Genomic DNA, 26,608 nt, shown 5'->3' on the forward strand with positions numbered 1-26,608 from the left:
GAACAGGAGTGTGCCGGCCGGGGTGGCAAAGGCGCTACAGTCTGGAACCGCGCGACCGCTGCGGTTGCAGGTTCGAATCCTGCCTCGGGCATGGATGTGTGTCATGTCCTTAGGTTAGTTAGGTTTAAGTAGTTCTAAGTTCTAGGGGACTGATGACCTTAGAAGTTAAGTCCCATAGTGCTCAGTGCCGAACAGGAGTGTCCCAAACACTGATCCCTGGGGCACCTACCACTTGACTGTACCCCACATCACAGCCATTGTCAACCAGTGAATAATGACCTTTCTAATCTTCAGCATTCTTCTGTAGCACCACCTTTCAAAAGCTTCTATTCTCTTCTTGTCTAAACTACTTATTGTCCATGATTCACTTCCATACGTGGCTACACACCATACAAATGCTTTCAGAAGAGACTTCCTGACATTTAAATGTTTACTCGCTGTTAACAAATTTCTCTTCTTCAGAAACGCTTTCCTCGCTGTAGCCAGTCTACATGTTATATACTCCCTACTTTGACACTCATCAGTTATTTTGCCTCTCAAATGGCAAAACTCATTTACTACTTTGTGTCTCATTTCCTAATTTAATTCCCTCAGCATCACCCAATTTAATTTGACTACATTCCATTATCCTCATACTACATTCCATTATCCTCATTTTGATCCTCCTCTCAAGACACTGTCCGTTGCGTTCAACTGTTCTTCCAAGTCCTTTGCTGTATCTGACAGAATTACACTGTCATCGGCAAACTTCAAAGTTTTTATTTCTTCTCATAGATTTTAATTCCTACTTCAAATTTTTCTTTTGTTTTCTTTACTGCTTGCTCAATATACAGGTTGAATAACATTGGGGATAGGCTACAACCCTGTCTCACTCCCTTCCCAACCACTGCTTCCCTTTCGTGACCCTCAACTCTTATAACTGCCGTCTGGTTTCTGTACAAATTGTAAATAGCATTTCACGCCCTGTATTTGACCCCTGCCACCTTCAGAGTTTGAAAGAGAGTATTCCAGTCAACATTGTCAAAAGCTTTCTCTAAGTCTACAAATGCTTAATCTATCTTCTAAGATAAGTCGTAGGGTCTGTATTGCCTCTTGTGTTTCAACATATCTGTGGAATCCAAACTGATCTTCCCCAAGGTCGGCTTCTACCAGTTTTTGCATTTGTCTGTAAAGAATTAATGTCAGTATTTTGCATCTGTGACTTATTAAGCTGGTAGGTCAGTAATTTTCACATCTGTCAACACCTGCTTTCTTTGGGATTGGAAGTATTATATTCTTCTTGAAGTCTGAGGGTGTTTCACCTGTCTCATACATCTTGCTCACCAGATGGAAGAGTTTTGTCAACAGCTGGCTCTGCCAAGGCTATCAGTAGTTCTAATGGAATGTTGTCTACTCCTGTGGCCTTGTTTCTACTGAGATCTTTCAGTGCTCTGTCAAATTCTTCACACACTGTCATATCTCCCATTTCATCTTCACCTACATCCTCTTCCATTTCCATAATATTGCCCTCAAGTACATCGTCCTTGTATAGACCACCTGTATATTCCTTCCATCTGTCAGCTTTTCCTTCTTTGCTTAGAACTGGTTTTCCATCTGTGCTCTTGATATTGTAATTTTCCTGTAGGGAGTATCTATCTTACCCCTAGTGATATGTGCCTCTACATCTTTACATTTTTCATGTAGCCATTTCTGCTTAGCCATTTTGGACTTTGTGTCAATCTCGTTTTTGAGACATTTGTATTCCTTTTTGCATTTACTGCATTTTTATATTTTCTCCTTTCATCCCTTGCATTACCCAAGGATTTCTATAGCCCTCGTCTTTTTACGTACTTGATCCTTTGCTGCCTTCACTATTTCATCTCTCAAAGCTACCCATTCTTCTTGTACTGTGTTTCTTTCCCCTGTTCCTGTCAGTTGTTCCCTAATGCTCTCTCTGAAACTCTCCACAACCTTTGGTTCTTTCAGTTGATCCAGGTCCCATCTCCTTAAATTCTTATGTTTTTGCAGTTCTTCAGTTTTAGTGTACAGTTCATAATCAATGAATTGTGGTCAGAGTCCACATCTGCCCCTGGAAATATCTTACAGTTTAAGACCTGATTCCTAAATCTGTGTCTTACCATTTTATAATCTTTCTGAAAACTTCCATTGTCTTCAGGCCTCATCCACATATACAACCTTTTTTCATGATTCTTAAAGCAAGTGTTAGCAATGATTAAGTTATGCTCTGTGCAAAATTCTACCAGGCGGCTTCCTCTTTCATTCCTTACCCCCAGTCCATATTCACATACTACTTTTCCTTTTCCTTTTCTTCCTTTTCCTACTGTCGAATTTAAAATTTTCATATCCCTTAACTGTCTGAAATATTTCTTTTATCATATCATACATTTCTTCAATCTCTTCATCATCTGCGGAGCTAGTTGGCCTATTAACTTGTACTACTGTGGTAGTGATACTTGTATTATTTCTAAAAGTTACAACATAACTAAATGTAGAGTTTATATTTTAATTGATTAGATAAGATTAAAGTTGAAGTTTATGCTGAAGAAAGTTGTTCATGATATAGCCTCCTTAATCATGCTATGCCAGAAACTTGGTGTTTGCACCATGATACCAGTCTCATCATATTGCATTTAATGACTGCAGCTGTTGCTATTGATTTGCTTGATTGTTTTAATTGGATGTGTCACTAATGTTCCTTATCTCTCTCGATTTTACTAGTAGTCATAGCCACATTCACGTGGAATACAGTACACGTCCTGCCTTTGTAGATCTAGATCATCTTTAATGTTATAATGACTTTTTATCTTTGTTGATGACAGAAAAAAATACACTGGGTGCTGTGTTTTCTTTGAGCATACCAATCTTACTGGGTATTGGCCCCGCATAAGGTAGATAAACTATCCAGGCTTCTCTTTTCCTGTCTGCATCAGTCTCTGTATTAGGCTTCTTTGTTTTGTCTGCAGTGTGAAGATCAGAGTGCCCATTTCTTTGGAAACTGTTTGTAGGTGTAATGATTCTTTGGCAAGGATCGCTTTGTCTGAAAGTGTTTAAGCTCTGTGGACCACACTTTTTAGCCTCAAATTTCTTTGTGACCGATGGTGATGGTTTGAGGCGTGAGAGTCGAGGTCAATATGTGAATGTTTCCCATACACATTATGACCCAGGGATCCATAGTTTTCTGTAAACTAATAAGTCATTTCAAAAGAGCTTCTTCAGCTCCATCTTTACATGCCAGCTACACTTTCTGCAGATTCTTGGGAATGGCATGACAGTGGTCACAAGCAGAATCAATGTAGCTGAAACCATCTCCATGCCAGAAAGCAAAATTTGATCACTTGCACAAAAAGCCAAGACAAGAACCAGAGAGCCATATAGGAATTAATTTCACTGACAGACATCTAGATGAGGATACAGTGAAGATCCTTGCTAAAGGGCTAAATTTCATACCCACTCCAAAAATGTTATCAATAGCAGATTACGTTGGCTCTGTGGAGCTTGTTGGTGTGAAACCTGTAGAGCACTAACCAAAGCACCAATATTAAAATCAGACATCTCCAAAAACAAGTCAGATAGCACTGCAAAATCTGCAAGAGGACAAGGAAACTGTAATTATGCTTGCCAACAAGGGCAATGCTACAGTCCTAATGTGACATATGCATTAAAGTTAGAAGATTTTTGATGATAAAAATTACTTTGCCTACAGGCAGGCAGATATCGATCCTATGAAAAAAACTGAGGGGTGGATGATGACTCTTCTCAATGAGTCAGGCTTATCATAGATCCCTGGGCCACACAGTGTATGAGGAAGCCAACACACACTGACCTCTTATCTCCATGCTCTGGATGACCACTGCGACAAAGAAATTTGGTGCTATATATGCTGGTCCATAGACCTTACACATTTTCAGACAAGGATAGCCTTACCAAAATATTATAATGCCTATAAATATTGTTCCAAAGAAAAGGTTTCTCAGATCTTCAAATTGTGCAGGTATTGGAGTCAAAATCAAGGAGCCTGAGAAAAAGATTGAGACTGATGCAGGGAGAGAGAAGCCACGAATAGTGTATCGGTCTTATGTTGGTCCAATATCTACATCTATATGCATAATCCATATGCCATGCGGTGTACAGCAGAGGGTACCAGGTACTGCTACTAGTCATTTCCTTTTCAATTCCATTCATAGATGGACAGAGGGAAAAGAAAACGTCATATATCTTCATGTGGGCCCTAAGTCTCTTATCTTTGTGGTCTGTGCACAAAATGTGCACTGGTAGTAGTAGAATCGCTCTGCAGCATGTGCAAATGCCTGTTGTCTAAATTTTCTTAATAGTGTTTCTCAAAAAGGGATTCCCACTTTAGTTCATGAAGTATCTCCACAATGCCTGCATGCTGATTGAACCTAATGATAAAAAACCTAGCAGCTCACCTCTGAATTGTCTTGATGTTTTCCTTTAATTCATCTGGTTGGGATCCCAAATACTTGAACAGTATTCAAGAATGGGTTGCACAAGTGTTCTGTACATGGCCTCTTTTGTGATGAACTATACTTTCCCCAAAACCTTCTAGTAAATTAAAGATGGCCATTCGCACATCTTACTTATGACCTTACATGCTCATTCTATTTCACATCACTTTGCAGTGCTACTCTCAAATCTTTGATCGATGTGAATGAATCAAGAAACATACCTTTAATACTGTATTGGAACATTACAGGATTGTTTTTCCTGCTCATCCACATTAACTCAATTTTTGTTTATATATATTTAGAGCAAGCTGCCATTCATCACACCAAATATAAATTCTTTACAAGTCGTCCCATATCCTTTTACACTCACCCGATGACAATACTTCCCTGTATACTACATCATCATCAGGAAGCAGATGCAGCTTGCCATTCACTCTAATATCCAGGAAGGTCGATGTACTCTTAAGACATGTTATTTAGTGTGATTTGCTTTCTTCGATAAAAATAAAGTGTCTTCTTTGTAAAGTTAAATACAATCCAAGTCTCCAGAGGCCAGATGCTATTGCATTTCATGCAAGTGTGGCATGTCTAACATGGAATGGACTATTAGAACAGTTAAGGAGAGATGCAAGGAATATCAGCGACATATCTTATCAAAGCCAATCAAAGCAGCTGTTGTCAAGCACTGTGTGAAATGTAGTTACGAATTTAAATATGATGTGAATAGTATCTTGACGCAAACACCAAGTTTCTGGGACAATGTGATTGAGGAGTCTATCAATACAGAGATGTCGGAATATATAATAAATCAGGATAGAAATTTCAATCTAATCGGGATGTCGGGTCTGGCACTCAATTTATTGAGATAACTGCAGCCATCACACCCACCAGAGCCTGGAAATGCTGAGAGAATGTGTTTCACAGAATATCAGTGCCGGCTCTGAGGAACAAAAGAGCATCAGAGAGCATTGTGTGTGTCAGGAGTCAATCTCGTAATCAGCCATAAATAGCAATGTGAGACCAGCAATAGTTCAGTATGGTTGGAGTATTGGCAGATAAGTACATGTACCAGCACAACTTGCATCACCTGAAGTAGACATCTGGGTCTGTTGTTGAAGTATTGCACAAAAATGGATACTATTCAGCTGTAAATGTGGTAGTACACAATGGAATGTGTAGATAGTCCACAACTGTACTGGTGCCTGTGATTACTACCACAGGTTCCTTGGAAACCCCACGGCATTGGACTGCCCCCTCCAGCCAGCTCCCCTAGTGTTGTTTAGTGTTTTGAGCATCCATTTTTCCTGGACAACAATGTATCCACACTCAACCATTGATGTTGTATAACAAGAAACCTGATTCATCCAACCAGATGACATGTTTTCATTGATCCACCGTCCATTCCCAATCCTGTGCCCACTGCTTTTGTAATTGGCAATGCCTTTGGGTCAACATGGGAACATGTAGGGTGATCTGCTGCAGAGCCCCACGTTCAATGATGCACACTGAATGACATACCTCAAACAATTGTACCTCCATCAGCATTGTATTCTGTCGTCAGATCTTTCGCAGAAATTCCACTTCTCCTGGGAGAATGCTGTACTGAACACTGTCTTTTGATAGCAACTAAGTTTACTATTGCTGAGCATTGTATCTACACTGGTCTTTCAATGGAGTGTGTAGAACAGTTTTGCCACAGCAACATTTTTCTGGGACACCATTATTAAAGAATAAATGAAAATATGCCTGGCAGAAAATCTGACAAACCACAATCGTGGGCACCAGTTGGCTGGTAATGTGTCCATTTCACTTGAGACTGAGGGCTAATGTGGAGGCTGGCTGTCTGGCCTTGCTATTTAACCTGTGACTGGAAAGGTTGCTGTTCCTTCAGCAGGGTCTGAGCAGGCACATGGGAAGAGAGGTTTGCTAGTTATTGGGAGTGCCAGTGTTAGGTGTGTTATGGAGCCTCTTAGGGAAATAGCATTCAGGGCTGGAAAGAAACCAATGTTCACTCGATATGTCTGCTGGAGATGTGGAGGAGGCCTTGCCTGTGCCTGTGGAGCATGCTGGTGCAGTCGTCTACAAGTTGTGGCACATATTGGAACCAATGATGCCTGTCACTTGGATTCTCTAGGCCAACCATAGTTATAAGAGTTCATTGGGGTCCTTTGTCTTGGAGCTGAGTGGAGAGTCTCAACCAAAGGCTTTGTCAAAGATCTTTGACATTATTGTCTGCAGACTTTTAGTCCTGTGTTAACAGGTGGAGAGTTGTAGGATACCCCTTGATATGTCAGGAGTGTACCACACAAAGGAGGAAGTTACTTGAGTACCAGAGTACTTGTGGAGTGCACATGGATTTTTTTTAGGCTAGGTGCTAGTTTGAGGTACTTTAATGAACTCCCCAGCCGACAAGCATAGAGTGAAATCAGACTGTGTTCAGACTAATGACACTTTGACTGTCAAAATTTTTTCAGTAAATTGCCAAAGTATTTGTAACAAAGTTCTGGAATTTACTGCTCTCCAGGAAATTTGTCATGCACAGATTACACTCAGGTCTGAGAGGTGGATGAAATCAAAAGTAGAAAACTCTGATATATTTAGCAAGTCATGGAACATATAACAGAAAGACAGCTTAGGCACCATAGGAGGGGGAGTGTTGATTGCAGTCTACAAAAACATTACCTCTAATGATGTCGATCGATTTTGAGTGACGGTGAAGTTATGGATGTGTATAACAGGTCTAGGTGAAATAAAGTTAATTGCTGGATATTTTTACTGGCTACCCAATTCTACCATGATCGTTCTAGAGTCATTCAAAGAAAGTCTGCGCTCAGTGGTGCGGAAATACCCAGATCATGAAACATTAGTTGGAGGTGACTTTAACCTACCAAGTGTAGACTCAGACATTTGTGGATTAATTGTAGGAGGTACAGACATGGTGTCTTGTGAACTACTTTTGAACACAGTTCTCTGAAAACTGTCTTGTGCACCTAGTTTGACAGCCTGCACACAGTGGAAATACTTTAGACCTTGTCGCTACAAAAAGACCTGACACTATTGATGGCATCAGTAAAGAGAGGGATTAGTGAGCATGACATCATCATAGTGACTATGGTTACTAAAGCTGATAAATCATACAGAAGGCTGGGACAATTTTTTTGCTAGAAAGAACAGACAGGCAATTGCTAGCATCCCATTTACACAATGCATGGACTTCATTTAGGTCCAGTATGATGGAAGTAAGGGAAATTATGGGCATTGTTTAAACAGCTTTTAAATTACACTGTGGAAAAGTATATACTGAGTTAAGTGGATTAAAGACAAGAAAGTCCACTGTAGTTTAATTACAGAATTTGGAAAATTCTGGGGAAGCATAAGCTGTTACACAGTTGTTTAAAAAGAGAATGTGTGAATAGTGACAGGCAAAAGTGGGTAGAGATTCATGCGTCTATAAAAAGATTGATGCACAAAGCATACAACAACTACCACTGTCATACCTCAGCAAAGGATCTAGCTAAGAATCTGAGAAAATTCTGGTCCTACATAAAAACCACTAAGTAGGTCAAAAGCTTCTATCCAGTCACTCAATGACCTGTCTGGTGTGTAAACGGAAGATAGAAAAAGAAGAGCTGAAGTCTTAAATTTCAAAATTGAGAAATGGTTCATGCACGAGGATCATACAAACATAACATCATTTGAGGATCACACAGATTCCCTTATGGAGAACATAGTAATAGGGATCCCTGGTGTATTGAAGCAACTAAAAGAATTGAAAAGTTGCCAGGGCTTGATGGAATCCAATTTGGTTTTACAAAGAGTAATCTGTGCCAAAGGCCCCGTACTCGGCTTGCATTTTTAATAAATCTCTTGCCCAGTGCAAAGTCACAAAGAACTGGAAAAGAGTGCAGGTGGTTCCTGTATATAAGAAAGGTAAAAGATCTGACCTGCAGAATTAAAGACCAATGTCCTTAATATCACTTGCTGCAGACTTCTTGAACATGTTGTCAATTCAAATATAACAAATTCCTTGAGACAAAAGAGCTTATGTCCGCAAATCAGCATGATTTTAGAAAGCATAACTCATGCAATACTCAACTAGGCCTTTTTTCCCATGATATTCTGCAAGCTGTGGATGAACAGCGACATGCAAATTCCATATTCCTAGATTTCTGAAAAGCATCTGATGTGGTTTCATACTACAGACTGTTAAAGAAGGTACGAGAATATGGAATAGATTACCAGATATGTGAGGGGCTTGAAGACTTCTTAAGAAATAGGGCCCGGCGAGTGTTCATAAGAGACAAGGGTGTCATCAAGAGTGCCCCAGGGGAGTCCAACCGAACATTTGGCTTTGGCCACTTACAGCCAAAAATCCCTCCTTCACCCAAACCTTTGGATTTGGACTAAATATGCTAGCAAGTGCCAAAATTGAACTAACTGTTAGAACTGCACATGGGTGGTGGAAATCCAACAATTAAATTGCAACAGTCATGAAGCCTTCACTATTTGGCGCAGACTTTAGTACATGGTGTTGTGTTGGTCAGTCACCATTGCCAGCAAGTACAAGTAGTACAGGAGATTTTCTTACTCAAGAAATACTCTGCATTTATTGATTACAACTCTAATATATCCTCATTTCAAAATGGAGTAATTGACTAGCAGTGAAACGGAAAACACATAGACTGAAACATTACCATACCATTTCTATGACAGAATGAGTCTAGGTCAAGTCAAATAGCTCATATAGATGTAGATTTGATGGGCCTAGACCTTTCTGGTCAACATCAGATGCAGATACTGAAAGCATCCTCAAAAGATGATGGTGGTTTATGGCATTCACAGGATCATCTTGTATTACCTGTCAGAAGTGGTAACGAGTTGGATTTGGAACATCATTATCTGCTCTTTGAAGAACATCTAACATACTTTTTAAAAGAACCTTTGCTTGTGAGGAACGGTGATGTTTATGAATATAAGGCTTCTATTCCATATACTTATCTATGCCCAGTTGCACTTAAATATTTATCTGCTGCTCCTACAAGTGTTCCTAGTGAACAATTGTTCAGCACAGTGGGACAGACACATATGGACATGCAATCTAACTTGATTGGTGAAAACATAGACAAATTATTATTTTAGCTTACAACATAAAACTATTTAACTTTGATTATTAATTCATTTTTGTTGATAGATATCTAAACACTAATGGAAATTTAAGTTTCATTCACTATTATTATGTGTTTTCTAATGGTAACTGTTCAAGTATTCTTTTAAGTAAATAAATATTATAATTCACTTTATTCCAAGGTGGTGTTATTTCTGAGAGGTTGCAAGACAATTTTGACCATCTCATTAAATTGTTTCTAAAAAGAAAGATGATGAGACTTACCAAACAAAAGCGCTGGCAGGTCGATAGACACACAAACAAACACAAACATACACACAAAATTCTAGCTTTCGCAACCAACGGTTGCCTCGTCAGGAAAGAGGGAAGGAGAGGGAAAGACAAAAGGATTTGGGTTTTAAGGGAGAGGGTAAGGAGTCATTCCAATCCCGGGAGCGGAAAGACTTACCTTAGGGGAAAAAAAGGACAGGTATACATATATAATGTGTGTGTGTGCGAGTGTATACCTGTCCTTTTTTCCCCCTAAGGTAAGTCTTTCCACTCCCAGGATTGGAATGACTCCTTACCCTCTCCCTTAAAACCCAAATCCTTTTGTCTTTCCCTCTCCTTCCCTCTTTCCTGACGAGGCAACCGTTGGTTGCGAAAGCTAGAATTTTGTGTGTATGTTTGTGTATGTTTGTGTATGTTTGTGTTTGTTTGTGTGTCTATCGACCTGCCAGCGCTTTTGTTTGGTAAGTCTCATCATCTTTCTTTTTAGAAATATTTTTCCCACGTGGAATGTTTCCCTCTATTATATTCATTAAATTGTTTGGATTATATATTTTATAAAAATCATTATCTTATTCACATTTTGCCATTCTTGAATGGAATTTCTTGGGGCTATTAAACCTTCAACTTCAGCCGAAGGTTAGGACAATAGCGGATTAATTGGTGTTGGCCAGAGATCGACCTTTGCTTGGACACTACCCAGAGTACATACACCATGCTAATAATATTTCAGGACAGGTTAGTCTTTGAGTCTTCATTGGCTCACTTGAGGTGGACTGACAGGTGCCCAGTCAAAGTATCGTGCAATGAAATGAACAAGGCCCAGCTGCAAGCCCAAAGTTTCATTCAGTAATCAGTTCAGTGGGGAGTTTTGAAAATTCACATTTGTATAGGTGTCCATCTGCCAACTACCACCAGTAAATCTGTGACCTTCAAACGTCCTTTTTTTAATAACTGATTTTCTGTTGAGCATTATGATCATGTCCTTAGCATCAAATTGTGTCTCAATCCGTGTAGCTGTGGCTACGAAACAAAGTATTACAATATATGTCACATAATGCTTTTGTGTTCACCCTCAGCTTCTCTGCCATCGCCAACTTGTATAAACTGCATGTGACTAAGGCTGATTAGTATTAATGATACATTTGGGTGCAGTTCAAAGAATGTATGTTATGGCTCCTAGAGTATACCTGTCTTAACAGGTTGCACATATCTTTAACATCAGTTGGCAAATAGTGATATCAAAACAGGGTGCAGTCTAAATCTTCAAACAGTGGTAAAACTATTTGGCTGTTCATAGCTTGAGTTAAAATTACAAGAAGGTGTAGTGCTGTATGAGGTGTAGTAGCATCATGCACTTACAAATCCTAGATTTAATGCTGTTTCTTTGTGTAGATTTCCTGGGCCACTGTCCATACCTCAGTTTGAGTAAAAATACCATTGTCAGGGTGAGCTACCATGGCCAGTAACATGTGAATGACAGAGTATGAGATGTACTGTGCCACAAACATTTACAGTCTTGGGTTTGGGGACTTATTGTAAATTACGCAGAGCTGTGGCTGGAAGGTAGTAGTATTGTCAGATCATATGACCTTAGCAAACAATTCTGCGAGGCAGGTTTATGACACCACTCACAGGAAAGAAGGCATGGCCTGGTGGGCACTGTATATGAGTGTGAAGTAATGGGGGCAGCACCGGGCACTGGCATTCTGTGAAGAACCCATACATTGCAGTTACAACAGCACCTAGTCCCTGTGTCTAGGGGTCAAAGCAGACTGATAAAAGCTAACATTGTAATTATTAAAGAGCATTCCACTTGTGCCCTCCAGAGGAGCTAAGTTAAAGGCATATGGGAAAGATGTATAAATAAGCAAGCCCAGAGGCTCAAATGAGGCAGTCGTGTCACCATTCTCTCCATGTCTGTAACTGGACAGAATGATGATTGTTTAAGTTGCAGGTCATGGTGATGTCTGATGATGGATATCAGTAGCCAACCAGCCTGCTGAAATTACCAACAACTTCTGCTGTATGGATGTGCCATAGCTGTGGTGGGGTGGGCCATATCTTGAAGCTGCACTGGCATGACGAGTGAGAGGGCTGCTGACCTCCAATCTCTGGGTGACACCATGCAGTGTATTGCAAGCTGCTGTCCACAGGGGTGGGGCTGGGGTGCAAAATTATGGCCTCCTGGGTGCAGAGCTGCCTGTGGTCACTGACTGAGCTGCCCTGGCCAGATGGCTGGAGTTGATAAGGCTCACAACAGCAATTTTGGTTGGCTGTTTCTCTTTGATGCTCTACATAGGGTCCAAAAATTATCCTTGAGGAAGGATTAAGCCATCCCCCAGGCTAATGGTGCAGCCAACACATGCAACAGTCGCATAACCACGATGTGAATAGGAGTGCTACGTCTGCAAGGCTGGGCGACCAGATGCTAACGCAGTAGATTCTGGCATTGACACACACACACACACACACACACACACACACACACACACACACACACACAAACAAAACCACAATCACCCACCACCATCACCAGGATCATTGAAAGGCCAGCTGTGTACGTTCAATGCAATAAGTCAGTGACACAGTTGCTAGTGTTTCTCTGCACACTTTGGCGTAAGTCACCACTCTCTTCCAATTCATACCTCTTGGTCATTCTGACATATTACAACCCCTGAGCTTGGAAGGATTGTAACACTTTGGTGTCAGAAGCAGTTGTTTGCTTTCCAACGTGATATGTTGAGTGTAAGTTTTATTTATGTTATTTTTGATGTTTCATTTCATTGTTACAGTTAGTTGAGTGAGCTGGGGTACAAGATGTTAAATTTACTTTTGTGAAGCCAAGGGAACCTGTGGACTTAGCTTTATTTAGAGCTAATGGTGGATGTGATAATTTAGTGCCAGTGAGGTGTTCATTTTGCAGTTTGTCTGGGCATAAGTTACCTTGTACCAGAGCTGTAGCAGTTGTTTGTTCTGCATGTAGGCATATTGGTTATCTGTCTAGTAGTGTACTGAGTGTAGATAGGTGGTGATTCACCATAGGAATTAATTTATGATTATATTTTTTTAATTTTTTTTAAAGGGTTAAATCAGAATTTGTATTTAGTCTTTCTTTTTCTTTTCTTTCCTTCTTCAGGTGAATTAAGAATATGCAAAATGGTGGGAACATGTGCTACTACCTCAGATGCAGTTACTGCTTTAACTCAGTTAGTGTAAGTGTTAACAGAACAGTTTGAGAGCATGAAACAGAGAAATTTTGAACTTAATCATGACTTAGAGGCTCTTCAAGAGAGTCACAGTCAGTCACAATCAGAGCCACAGGAAAGTGAGTCTGGATTGAGAGTGCCTTCTATTCTGTATGATGCGGCGATGATCGCACTGATTAATTCCTTCTTGGATAAGGCAATGGAGGACGTGACAGTTTTCATTAAGGATGTTAGGGATGATGTGGACGCATATGGGTAGTCAGATGAAGTAACCCTTTATGTTGCTAATATGCACTTGAGGAGGACACCAAAGGATATGTTGTCTACCATGAGACATTTAGTAAAGCTCATGCATTCTGGGAGTGGGCCACTGGATTGTGTCAGGAGCACCAAAAGCAGAAGAGTGCATGATTTTTTCAGGCAAAGTTAAGTATGTTTAGATGAAGTGCAACGAGTCTGTGGGAGCTTCTGAAGTCAAGTGTTGTCAGGAGTGGCATGTAAGGAAGCAGTGTAAGCAACCATAATTCTATGCATGTGGTGTAGTGGGCCTCCAGGCATTTGAGTGTGGAGGTAGGAAGGGTGAAAATCACTGGCAAGGAAAGCAGCCATCAATGGAAGGCAATCTCAATAGCCAGTAACAAGGCACAAGTTAGTGCACAGATGGATTGCTGCATAGTGGGCTTATTGGGTGGCAGATTTCTGGTGGACAGCGGTGTGAATTTTTCTGTTATCATTCTGGACATAGTGGCCAAGAGGAGACTGCGGCCACTATGGTATAGGTTACATGGTGTTGGCAATAATGGGGTGGAATCATTGGGTTTGGCAGTATTGGAGTTTTTGGTTGAGAAAACTAAGTTCAGTTAATGCACGGAGGCGTTGCCATGCATAGGTGAAGGTTATTCAGTGATTCTTAGGCTAGACTTTTTCGACAAACATCACACTAAGATTGATCATTTGCAATATGCAGTTGAACTCAATGGGACTTTAACTGGGGGAAACAGTTGCAACTGAGACAATGGTGCAAGGTTCACCTGTCATGAGGGCAAGACCAACTAAACTGTGAAAGTTTTCAGTAAAGATCAATCAGCTGGATAAAATACCAGCAGGTACAGGAAAGATACTATGGGTTTCAGTGGATACTGATTTGCCAAGGGAAACATTATTTGTGGTTGAACTGCTCTTAAGCAATGAAGAGACAGATAGTTTGCATTGTTTTATCTGAGGAAAGCCACAGGTAAACTGTCAGTATGGAAGTGTTATGAGGAAAAGTAGGTCATTTGAAGGGCTGTGATCGAACGGCCATGGAGAACTTGTTATTGAGATTTAGTGACTTATTTTGTGTGAACAGAGGGTTACCGGCAATCTCCCTGGCACAACTTCACATACTGAAAGGCAATAGCGCATCAACTTGTAGGAAGCCGTACTGTATAACAAAGCAGCTGCAACCATTGTTAGAAGAATTTATTCAACAACTTCTATGGGGTGCGATCATAGAACTGAGTGACAGTCCCTTGAGCACAGATACTGTCGTGATGCCAAAGAAATCAGCGGATAGGACACGGAAATAGAGATTTTGCTGTGACTACCGATATCTAAAGATGCAAACCATTTCAGATGCTGATCCAATTCCAAATGTCACAAAAACTTTGGATAATCTTGGTCAACATCTGTTCTTTACAACTATGGACCTCAGAAGTGAATACCATCAATTGGTGGTGGTGCCTGAAGATAGACCGAAAACCGTGTTTATCATCCCAGCAGAACATTTTCATTACAAACGTATTGGATTAAAGAATGCACCTGCAATTCACAGCGGTTTTTGGATGGTGTGCTGAGAGGATTAAAGGCAAAAACTTGTCTGGTATATCTCAATGACATAACTGTCTATTCAAAGGATTTACCAGAGCTTTTTAGATGTTTGGAGGATGACTTTGGTAGACTATGATCAGTGCGTATGACATAAAGTGTGTAGAAGTGCGACATGAGGTTACCATAGGTACCCAGTCCATTTTCTATGTAGAGTTACCTGCAGGAAATAGGTACATTCTCATGATCATCAATCACTTTTCTTAATTTTTGGCAATGGTATTGATGCCTGGCCAGTGGGCTAGTAGTGTAGTGCAAGCATTAGTAAACAACTGGATATCAAAGTTTGGGATGCTTGAGACCATAATTGTGGACTAGGGTACAAATTTAATGAAACAGCTATGTCACATGTTGCATATATGAAAGTTATAGGTAAGTTCATTTCATCCGCAGACCAGTGGAAGAACGGGACGCATACATGGGGCAATTGCAAAGATGTTGAGCTATTACGTAGGTTCCAGGCATGACATTTGGGATAGCTGTTTCTTATCTGCAGTGCGACTATAATTTGAAGGTTCATACTGCAATTGGCTTGTTGCCACTCGAGATGGTGTACAGCAGGAAAATGCTATCTCCCTTTGGCATTTTGATTCTTAAGCTACGACTGGTTAGTTAGTCAGTGAGGAACTTTACAAGAAGAATTGGGAAAGCTTGGAGGAACGTGCAAAAGGGAAACACAAAGGTGCTAGAATGTCAGGAACGACTGAACAAATGCTGGGGCAAATTGCCGCAATACTGCATGGGGCAGTGGGTAATGGTCACTGTTGTTGTTGTTGTGGTCATCAGTCCTGAGACTGGTTTGATGCAGCTCTCCATACTACTCTATCCTGTGCAAGCTTCTTCATCTCCCAGTACCTACTGCAACCTACATCCTTCTGAATCTGCTTAGTGTATTCATCTCTTGGTCTCCCCCCTACGATTTTTACCCTCCACGCTGCCCTCCAATACTAAATTGGTGATCCCTTGATGCCTCAGAACATGTCCTACCAACCGATCCCTTCTTCTGGTCAAGTTGTGCCACAAACTTCTCTTCTAGTCTCTATAAATCACAGAAGAAAACAAAGAAATTTTTAACAAAATACCAGGGACCATACCAGATCATGTGAATGACCTCACCAGCCAATGTGAAGATACAGTTCCTCACAAAAACATGTGTTATATATGTCAGTCATATAAAACCATTTAAAGGGATGGTAGAGAGACACTACAGTTATTGGCAACCAACCAGGAGGTGGAAGTTACAAAGCGTAAATAGAAGAAACCTGGGATTGGTGAGCAATGTAAAGTGCAGAATGTGCCATGTAGGTTAAGGTCACATAAGTAAGCTGTACAATAGTGTGTGTGTTTTTTTTAAAGTATGTCATTTTTATTGCCACAGGGATTTTTTGTTTTTTTGTGAAGTTGTTGTTTTTTCATGTTGTTATTAGTGATTCTGTTTTTTCTTTATTTTTTGCTTTCTCGGAAGGAGGAATGGGTGGTAGAGTAATTTGTGATCTGTCTGGGTGGCCAAGTAGGGACTGATATGCAGACATGTGAAGGGACTTTGTTTTGGGGGGAAGTAATGGGACAAGTTGTACGAAGGAGCTTCTACCAGCCCGAACGTGCCTCCAGAGTGTGGTGGGTATACATTGTATATATCCATATTCATGCTGGAATCTGTATGGTTGAATTGCTACAAAGGAGGCAACCTGGTAGGGTTGAAAAAACTCAAGATTTGAGAAAGTGGAATGATAATTAATTGCATGACTTGTGAGGTAGTCGGAATGGATTTCTATCTTCTGGTTACACTTATGGGCTCAACTGTTATGACATTGTCTCAGGACATGTTGCAAAGGCCAGAAGGATCTCTGAGGGTGTTGTGTTGTATTGAACTGGGGACCTAAACATGATGGAGAGGCTTCATCCCTGCCATAACCCTCAGTGGTACACAAACCCACAACAGGCTACAGCAGTCCACTCACCCCACCACTGCCCCACACCGAACCCAGGGTTACTGTGCAGTTCGGACCCCAGTGGACCCTCCCCCCATCCCCAGGAAGTGGGCTGAGGGAACTGAAGTTGTAATTGTTAAAGAGCACTCCACTTGTCCCCTCCAGAGGAACTTCATTAGAGGCATAGGGAAAAATGTATAAATAAGTGAGGCCAGAGGCTCAAATTGGACAGTTGTGCCTCCATTCTGTCAGTGTCTAGAACGGAATAGAATGATGATAGTTTAAACTGCAGGCTAACCACAACATCTGGTGATGGATATCAGTGCCAAACCGGCCCACTGAAACTACCACCAACCTCCACTGCATAGATGCACCATAGCTGTGGCAGAGCAGGCCACACTTTAGAGTGCACTGGCATTAGGAGCAAGAGGGCTACTGGCCTCCGCTTCCTGGGTGACATTTTTCAGTGGACTGCAAGCTGCTGTCAGCAGGAGAGGGGTTGGGGCAAGAAATTGCAGCCTCCTCGGTGCTGAGCTGCCTGCGGTCACTGACCAAGCTGCTCCAGGTGGACAGTCGAAGCTTAGTAAGGCTCACTACAGTGACAACGGCCAGCTGTTTCCTTTGGTGCTGTATATGGGGTCCACGAGTTGCTGTTGAGGGAACACTAAGCCATCCCCCAGGCTACTGGTGCAGCCAACATGGTTGACTGCCACTTAGCCATGGCATGAGTAGGAGCATTGCATTTGCAAGGTTGGGTGGCTGGATGCTGAACCAGCAGATTCCGGCATTGGCGTTTGCACTGACCCACTCACGTATGCAGCATGGTGCCATCATCGGGATCATTGAAAGGCCAGCTGTGTACCTTTGATGCGATAAAGTCAGTGACACAGTTGCTGGTGTCTCTCTGTACACTTTGGCATGAATAACTCCTCTCTCCCAAACCATACCTTATGGTCGTTGTGACGTATTACAACCCCTCAGTTTGGGGGGTTGTAACAGCTGTTTTGGATATTAACAGTGAGTAGATGAATCACAGTGGAGTTGATCTCTCCCCAATTTAATGCTGGATGGCAAAAGCATGCAAAAAGCTATGATGTTCAGAACAGTGTTCCGACTGGGGTCTACAGAAACCACCATCTCATACAAGTAAGTTCACTAAATCCACGTGAAGGGCATAAAAATCTACATAAGTGCAGTGACGTTACTGCTAGACCCTTACACTATGGGGAAAAGTTAGTTGGATAGCAAAGTTGTGATATATATTAATACACAGTGATAACAGTGCCCAAGTGTGCATGACTAAATAGATCTCAAATTCTCAGTATAGTACATTTTAGGATGTGAATGGAATGATAATGTTTATAAGTGATGTTTCAAATCACTGTTAAGAAATATCAGTTTTTACTGAGCACATCTGATATGTTATTGCAACGAATGTATAAATGTCACACACTACTCTGATCCACCTCTGAGTTACGGATCTGGTGCTGATTAGTCTTGGATCAAAATGTAATTTTGCTGGAAGCAAATTTAAGGAATTCCATCTATTTCTCCATTCTCATTGTTCCTCCACATCTATTGTGCATATAGTATTTACCCACAGTTCACTAATTTTGGCTGTAAGCCATTTTCGTATGGTCAGAAAAGATGTCAAGCATCATAGTGATATCATTCTTTTATGGCCCATGTGCATCCAACTTGTAATGGCAATGTCAATGTACAGAGACAAAACCCGGTATCATCATAAAATGAGACCAAAATTTTGTGACACCCACTTTTATCGATCAAATTACTGTCACTAAAATTAATGAATCAATAGATAATTAGGTAAAGATGTAATGACATGAAATATAATCACGAAAAACCACTCAAAAATGTAATGAATATGTTGTGTCTACTGAAAATTTGTGCCAGACTGAGACTTCAAACCAGGTTATATGAATGTGGCCATTATAAACGTATGCACTGAAAGTATGCCATCTCTCCACTGCCTGACACACATCTTCTATCCACCTGAAAATTATGTTTAGCCTAATCAGCTGATTTTAGCTAAAACAATGCTGATTCCTCAGTCAGTACATGTGAGGTGGAAAATGAATGTCGTTTAAAAAAATTATGCCTGTGGTATCAAAATGCAAAATCTTAATCAAATTAACTCAACAGAGGAGACACTAAGCAGTGGTCAGGCTGGACAGGCTTGTAGAAAAATCTGACTAGCAGCTGAGTTGCTTTTGCCTGAAAGCCATCTAACACAAATATGTGACTGTCTACTCTCTCTCTCTCTCTCTCTCTCTCTCTCTCTCTCTCTCTGTCTCTCTGTCTCTCTCTCTCTCTGTGTGTGTGTGTGTGTGTGTGTGTGTGTGTGTGTGTGTGTGTGTGCGTATTACAACGTAATTCTGAGAATGCAGCTCAAACAGACCAATCAGACCACAGCATAAGCGTGGGACAGAGTGTTTGTTTATCCTGATGTGGATATTAAATTCATCATTAATTTTTTAAGCTGCAAGCTTTCAAGGTACAGAATTTGTTTGCAAAAATACCAGTGTAATTCTTCAGACTGATAGTTTTGTAAACATCCTATCAATTTTCAGCATTTCTTGCCATATTTTGACCTTCATCTATAGTGCGAAAGCCAGTTGGCTTTATTACAATTATAATTAAGCACCTGCTGTAGTAGTCTAATTATTAATGTAGAATGACAATTGTGATGCAGCTTAATTCTTGGAACAAGAAATTGTCTTGTTCATTTTTATGGAAGATTAATGTTGGTCTGATATTATATAAGAATTCCCATTTTTCTTTTCTTTTATATATGGATTAAAATTCAATGCTGTTTCATTTCTTCCTGTGTTCCAGATATGCTCTGAATCACCCAACTGTAAGTTACTGCCAAGGAATGAGTGATTTGGCATCACCACTTCTGGTCACTATGGGAGATGAAGCACATGCTTACATATGTTTCTGTGCTTTAATGAGACGATTACAGTCAAATTTTATGCTGGATGGTGTGACAATGACTTTAAAATTTCAACACTTAGCAGAAGGACTGATGTATTATGATCCTGAATTTTATGCCTATCTCAAAATGCATCAGGTTAGTTTCCCCAGTCATAATTGAAGAGTTGGAAGGAAGAAAGTGCTAAATTGCAAATGCATATTTTGAGTTATGCCATGTTTGTTTAAACTCAGAGACAAGACTATAAATACAACAAGAGAAAACAATTTATGTAGTAAACAGTGTTTTCTAGCAGTTGAGGGTTTGTGCCCATGAAGTGCAAATTCTTGCAGATTGGACAACAAAACTGCAAAGTCACAAAAAATCTTTTGCAATGGTTTGCAAGCTACTAAAAGAGAATCTGTGTGCTGGTTAATGACTTGGTTTATCATCAGTGCATTAAATCATAAAATTTCAGAGCATTAGTTTGACAACTTGGATATATTTTCCAGGCTGAGTCAACCTCAAGTCTGAACTAAATGAACCATTTCACATTGAATCTCCAATATTCTTCAGTTGTTGATGAAGACCATAGCAAAGAACTTCCCCAGGAGGGGCTCCAGGACACAGTGCACGGCATTGCAGAGTCTGAGCGGACACTGTATGATGAAATACACACATCATATGGAGGCCTTGTGTCACCACTCAGTGCCCTGGGGAGTACATCAAACATAAAAATTCTCGCTAAATGAAAACAGCAACTCACTAATATCTTTAAATAATAATAATAATAATAATAATAATAAAAAACAGTTGTACCCTCACACAGTATATATGAAACCAAATGTTACCACTACATAGTTTATTTGGAAATACGACAGATAATGTTATCAGACTAATCTTTAGTTAATTATGGCTTAGCCCTTTCTTCCACTGATTAATTTAATTATATTGTTTCATTCTTAAAAATATATTTGCATAATAATTAAATATGTGTCTTTTTAAATTACAGGCAGATGATCTATTATTCTGTTACCGTTGGCTACTTTTGGAGATGAAGCGTGAATTTGCATTTGATGATGCTCTTCGAATGCTGGAGGTGTTATGGAGTTCCCTCTCACAGATGCCCCCTGAAAAGGAATTGCCATTATTTGAGAGAAGATTCTGTGAAAAGTCTCCTGGGGAATCACCACCACCAATAAGTCCTCTGCTGAAGACACCTCGAGAAAACGCTTACACCAAAGTGTGTGCTCTTCGACGTCAGAGTTCAGCTGCATCTCTGCATACATTTGGAAATGGTGTACCTGCCTCCAGAATATGGCACAGACCTGGATTAGCAGTTCGACAGAACCAGAGTTTGGACGAAACTGTTATAGGTCAACGCAACAGCAAAGTTAAGCATCAGGGTCAAGTGAAACTATTTGCTAGTCTCGATGACAGCAATTTACAGTTAACAAAAGCCAATAAATCCCATTCTACATCCCCAAATGAAGCTCTTTCTGAATCAGAAAATGATCATGTGAACAACAGAATAAACAACAGACTCTTGGAAAGAACAAATGAAGTTTTATCTGGCAGCACGGGAAACTTACTTTCTCCCCAAATGAATGAGAAAAAAAGTTACATAAATGACAAGAAACAGAAATTGTTGGGAGATAAAATTATTTTCTCTTCCTTTGAAAAAATCAACACAAGTCCTTCAAAAGATGAAATTGACAGAGCATCTGGTAAAAGGATTGTGAAAAATCTGAATGAATTTTTAAGCTTTGCATCACTTAGCAAAAATCGGAGTCATCCAGAAAAAGTTCCTGATGTTAAACAGTCAAAGTTAGTATGTCACAGTCTTCAGGAAATCTCACCAGAAGGTAAAGAAGCTAGAAATCATGTAGCAAGTAACGACATATCACACTTTACTACTAGAGAAGTGGAAGAACTTACAGACACTGATGAATTGTTGAAAAATGAAGGACTACCAGCTCAGGTAAATGGCCTAAATAGTGATACATTTTGTGAAAGTAGTTCTCCAGATGATTCAACAGAGTACTTCCCAATGACAACATCAATGACACGAGAACTAAGACTAGAACTTGAGAATTTGGACCGTCAGGTCTTTGGTTCTACTTATAATCACTGTGCATTGAATTTAGAAGATTCTGAAGACTTGGAGTCTCCTTGCAGTGAGTCTTTCAGATCAATTGAAGCAAAAGTGGGAGGAGAAGAACTCGATCAAAGATGTGACTGTGTAGTATCAAAACAAGAATCAGAACTTCCAAGTGATGACACAACTACTGAAGTTGCTGAAATATGCAGTATTCCTGCTACTCCAGCTTTGAAACTGGATCTTGATATTCGTTCAAAAGTCAGTTCTATAGTAACACCTACATTGTGTGAAAATAGAAAAACAGTTGATATTGAGTGCGCAATACATAATCTGGACATTTCTTCAACAAAAAGCCATCATTTCTCACAAGCTTGTAGCCCAACGATGGGAACTGGGGAGGAAATCTTTGTCTGGGAGAACCCTCTTCAGTGTCCTACCACACCAGATGAGCAGGCAGACTTGGAATTTGATGGTGTGGTTGTTAATGCAAATGACTCTGATAACTGTTTTTCATCTGTAAGTGCTGGTGAAATTTTTGAGAATGAAGGACAGTGTATTAAATCAATAACACCAATAAGATTACTACGTAATAGCTCTAGTCCTTTGAATTATCAGAAAAAAGAGGAAACACAATCGGATGATGCAAGTGATAGTTCAGATGGTTGGGTAGGTTCTGCAAACAGCACATCTCATCGCCAGCAGCAAAAATCATTGTGTACTGACCTAAGACTTACAGATAGAGTTTCTGAATCAGAACGACAAAATTTGGAAATAGTTCCAGAATCCAAAGAAAAGGGAAGTAGGGAATCATTCCTGCCTGCAGCTAATTCAACAACAAATTCTCTTGCAGAATCACAGGAACAGTCCAGTCTTACAGCACACAAGAACTCCTCCAATGCTACATGTGTTAACAGTTCATCTGTGCTACCCACTGTAAGCAACTTAACAAAACAAAGTTGTCCAGTCACCAAACAAGCACAATTTGTTGGATCACAGTTACCTCCTCCACATAAATTTGGTGATGGTAATCCGTTCTTAATGTTTCTCTGTCTCACTGTCCTCCAACAACACCGTGATTTTATAATACGTAGTGCTATGGACTATAATGAAATGGCCATGCATTTTGATAAAATGGTAAGAAAACATAATGTTACGAGAGTTCTAAACCACGCAAGACAAATGTATGCTGCGTATCTTAGACAGCAAGCTACTCTCAACAATAATGCTGATAGTGGAGTTGATTTAAATGTGTAAAAAGATTATTGTTATTGTGTGTGTTTGGGGGGTGGGGATGGGGGGGGGGGGAGGAGGGTTTAATTTATTATTTAGTTTGCCGTACCCTGCTCGTATGGCATGTTAAGGTATTTTTTGTCTTATTACTATAGCCTGCTCCCTCTTTTGTTTCTTTCTAAATGGATTTTGGCCTGAGTGACAATGTAGTGAGCTGCCATTTGCAAAAACCATTACACATTTGAATTCAAATACAAAATAATATTAACATTACAAAGTTGCCTTTATGAGTAACACTGACATGAAATTAACTACACATTTGCTGCCATTCTCACTGTGGCCACCAGCAGTAAGAATACCTGCTTCTACTACTTCAGACATTTTTAAATTCATGTGTAACAATTTTCAGTGTCTCCAATACATAATAACCACACGCACAGTGTAGCAGGAAAGAAAGAAAATCTAAATTTTAACATAAAATAGGTGAAAGAAGACTAACACCAATGTAAATAGAAAATTAATTTATTGTTAGCAAGATTTATATCAAGTTTTTAACTATATATTAAGAACTCTCAGCAGAATGATGATGATCTTTGAAGCATAAATGCATTTTCAAAAAGTATAAAAAATGATAAACAATGTGAGACATATTGTGAAATAATTCCAAGACGTTAATGTAATACTTCACAATTTGCAGAAAACAATTTACAATCCTAGTTTCATTTCCTTCCATGAAAAATAAATAACACTTACTGTTTTAATTATCTACTTACCTTGTATTCTGTCCTATCATAGCATCTGGTAATGATCTGATGAAACTTGCTGCCAATTTTTTCCGCTTCTCTCAGTCAAAAAATTATGATATAAAAAGGTGACAATATTGTAGAAATCTTTGAGCATCATACTATTATAGCTTTTGTAATACGTGACTGGGATTTGTATATATAAGGATTGTACTTAAAACATAATTGTAAGTTACTTTATTTATGTATATGCTTCGTAAGCACGTTTAAAGAGGCGTTATAGATGAAAGTGAAAGAAATGTAAGCATCCTACATTTCTAATGTAATAAATAATTATTTATGTGGGACTTGTGTTAACAGTTAAAATTTGTTATCATAAATGGTACACATTTATTTGATTTATTTGTGTAAATTTACATTTATTGACTTCTATAATTTATTTTGGACTACTGTATATATTTGATAGTAATGTCCTGTAAATGCATTTTTCTCTTTGTAGCTCAAAAAATAATTTCAGATTAAGGCAGTGGCAATAAATTAACCTTATTCTTCTTGACAGGTTCCTTCTCGGAAGATGCTAGTGGTGAGAAAGTGTATGCACATGAATGATCATATGACTCTCTTCATTTTGCTTAATGAGTTAAAATGTTTGGTATTCCCAGTACTGATGATTTGAATCCACCTACAATATACAACAGTCGTGTATTAACTTTATTATCTCCATAGTATGATGCACATTTTCATGCACTGTGTTTATACCTAGAGACCATGTGAACTTCTCCCAACAAAGCTGCCCCCCTTTTTTTTAAGCGATACTGATTAGCATTGCTCTTGCACCTTATAATCACACTTTCTCTAAGATGTAGTCACAAAATTATTTTGTGGACAGAGATCAAACATAGCACAGCCTGTCAATCATGAACCACATTGTTCTGCGGAGGCTGTATCCTGTGTGCAATTTATACACAGTGGGCATGTGTTGTTGTTATAGCAACATTGTTGTGTAGACTTTACAGACATTGCACAGATATGCACTGAAGTCCACCTGTAGGACATATCATTGGGAAACAATAGTTTAAAGTACTCCTTTGGGGTACTTAGTTTTGTTGCCAAGGATGGTTAAGACTGAAGCTGACAAGGTGTTACCAAGAGAATTACTTAGACAATTTACAGGTAACTTGTAAGACTTAAAGAATGAGGAATCTCTTCTTCTATTAACCATATGTTATTTTTTCCAGTTAAATGGAGTATGCTAGCTTTTGGGTTATCAAATGCGAAATCTTTGCCTTCTGAATCTTGAAAGCTTTAATTTTCTACATGAGGTCTGATACCCTACCAAATGGGGGCATTCCAGTTATATAATAAACATTATGAAATCAAAAGCAGGGCAGGTAAAAGTAGGCCATAAGAAAAATAATCTCAGAAAGTAAAGGAAAGACTGTGTCACAAAAGACTGTGTGGAAGTGAGAAGGGTAGAGGAGACTGTCCTCACACTACAGAGCATGGAATCTGTAAAATATATATGTATATCCATGTCATTTGCTCTTTCCTTCTTCTCCTACAATTTTTCTAATCTTTCATCTTTTCACCATATCTCTCTTTCCTTCTTCAGATCGGGGTGGGGATGGGAAACAGGGGGGGGATTGACATTTAGCTAGAGAATGTCTTTGCATATTAAAGCTGGGCGTCAGTAACCTGAATTGACTGCAACACACGACACTTCATTCTTTTCCCAGAATCTTTATTTCCTAATTTGTGACTTTACCTCACATCCCTTTAAGTTTTAGCGTGCTGTGTACCACATGACAATTTGTTTCTTCTCATTTGCTCTTTCCTTCTTCTCCTGTAAGTTTTTTAATCTTTCATCTTTTCACTATATCTCTCTTTCTTTCTTCAGAATACTAAATTTAACACTTTTCTTCTAAAATATCTCGTTTCTTGCTTCTTCTATGTTACATGACCTTAAAATTGTTTGACTTCTCAGATCCAGCTTTTTGTTCATTTATTTTCCCATAAATATGTGAAGAGCTCTTTTGTCAGCCTATTGTCATCCATGCTATATGGATGTCCAAGATATTTATCAGTCTTTTTGTCCTTATTGTTTCTGTTTTTATATGTGTATATTGATTGACTCTTAATTTCCAATCTTCTTTACTTTTTACTGGACTTAAAATTGTCCTCATTCTTCTCTCCAATATTTCTAATTTACAATTCAGTTCTAAGTATTCATTTGCAAAGAGACTTTCTGGTTGCACTGACATCATGCAACACATTTTTTCCATTTATTGACATCCACTTTTTGTTGTAAATATTTTTTTGTTATTCCATATGTGATTTCCACTTCGTATATCCTTTCACTGATGGCAGATTTTTTCCTTGAATTCTCTCTCCTAGATACTTGAATGAACATTTTGACTTTGTTTGTTGTATCAATGTCTGTCTCTAAAAATTTGTATGTATTTTTTATGTTTGTGATAAATTTGGTTTTCTCTGTAGAGATACTTAAACATTCTGTAATGTTTGTCTGTTCCAAGAGTGACACCTATTTCCACATATACTAGATTTTTAGACACAACAAGAAAATTATCTTCAAATGCAGGTAGTTTACTTCAATACACTGTTTCTTTTGTCCCTGTTTTATTGATGCTATGGTAGGGCATCAATTAACTGAAACAATTGGGCGTGAGAGTAGGGGAAAAAGGACGTGTGGATAACTAATTTTTTGGTAACCAATC

The 26,608-nt window shown here is 39.3% G+C and overlaps 1 protein-coding gene across 1 annotated transcript in view; it reads left to right on the plus strand.

The window, feature by feature from the left end:
* Positions 1-23,161, plus strand: part of LOC126162192 (uncharacterized) — a 112,292-nt gene extending 89,131 nt beyond the window's left edge. Inside the window, exons 7-8 of the mRNA XM_049918520.1 lie at positions 19,721-19,958; positions 20,812-23,161. Coding sequence (XP_049774477.1) covers positions 19,721-19,958; positions 20,812-23,154 — 2,581 coding nt within the window. The 3' untranslated portion in view covers positions 23,155-23,161. The remainder of the gene's footprint in view (positions 1-19,720; positions 19,959-20,811) is intronic.
* Positions 23,162-26,608: the final 3,447 nt, after the last annotated feature.

Source organism: Schistocerca cancellata, chromosome 2 (assembly GCF_023864275.1).
Source record: "Schistocerca cancellata isolate TAMUIC-IGC-003103 chromosome 2, iqSchCanc2.1, whole genome shotgun sequence".
In the NCBI taxonomy this organism is placed as follows: domain Eukaryota; kingdom Metazoa; phylum Arthropoda; class Insecta; order Orthoptera; family Acrididae; genus Schistocerca; species Schistocerca cancellata.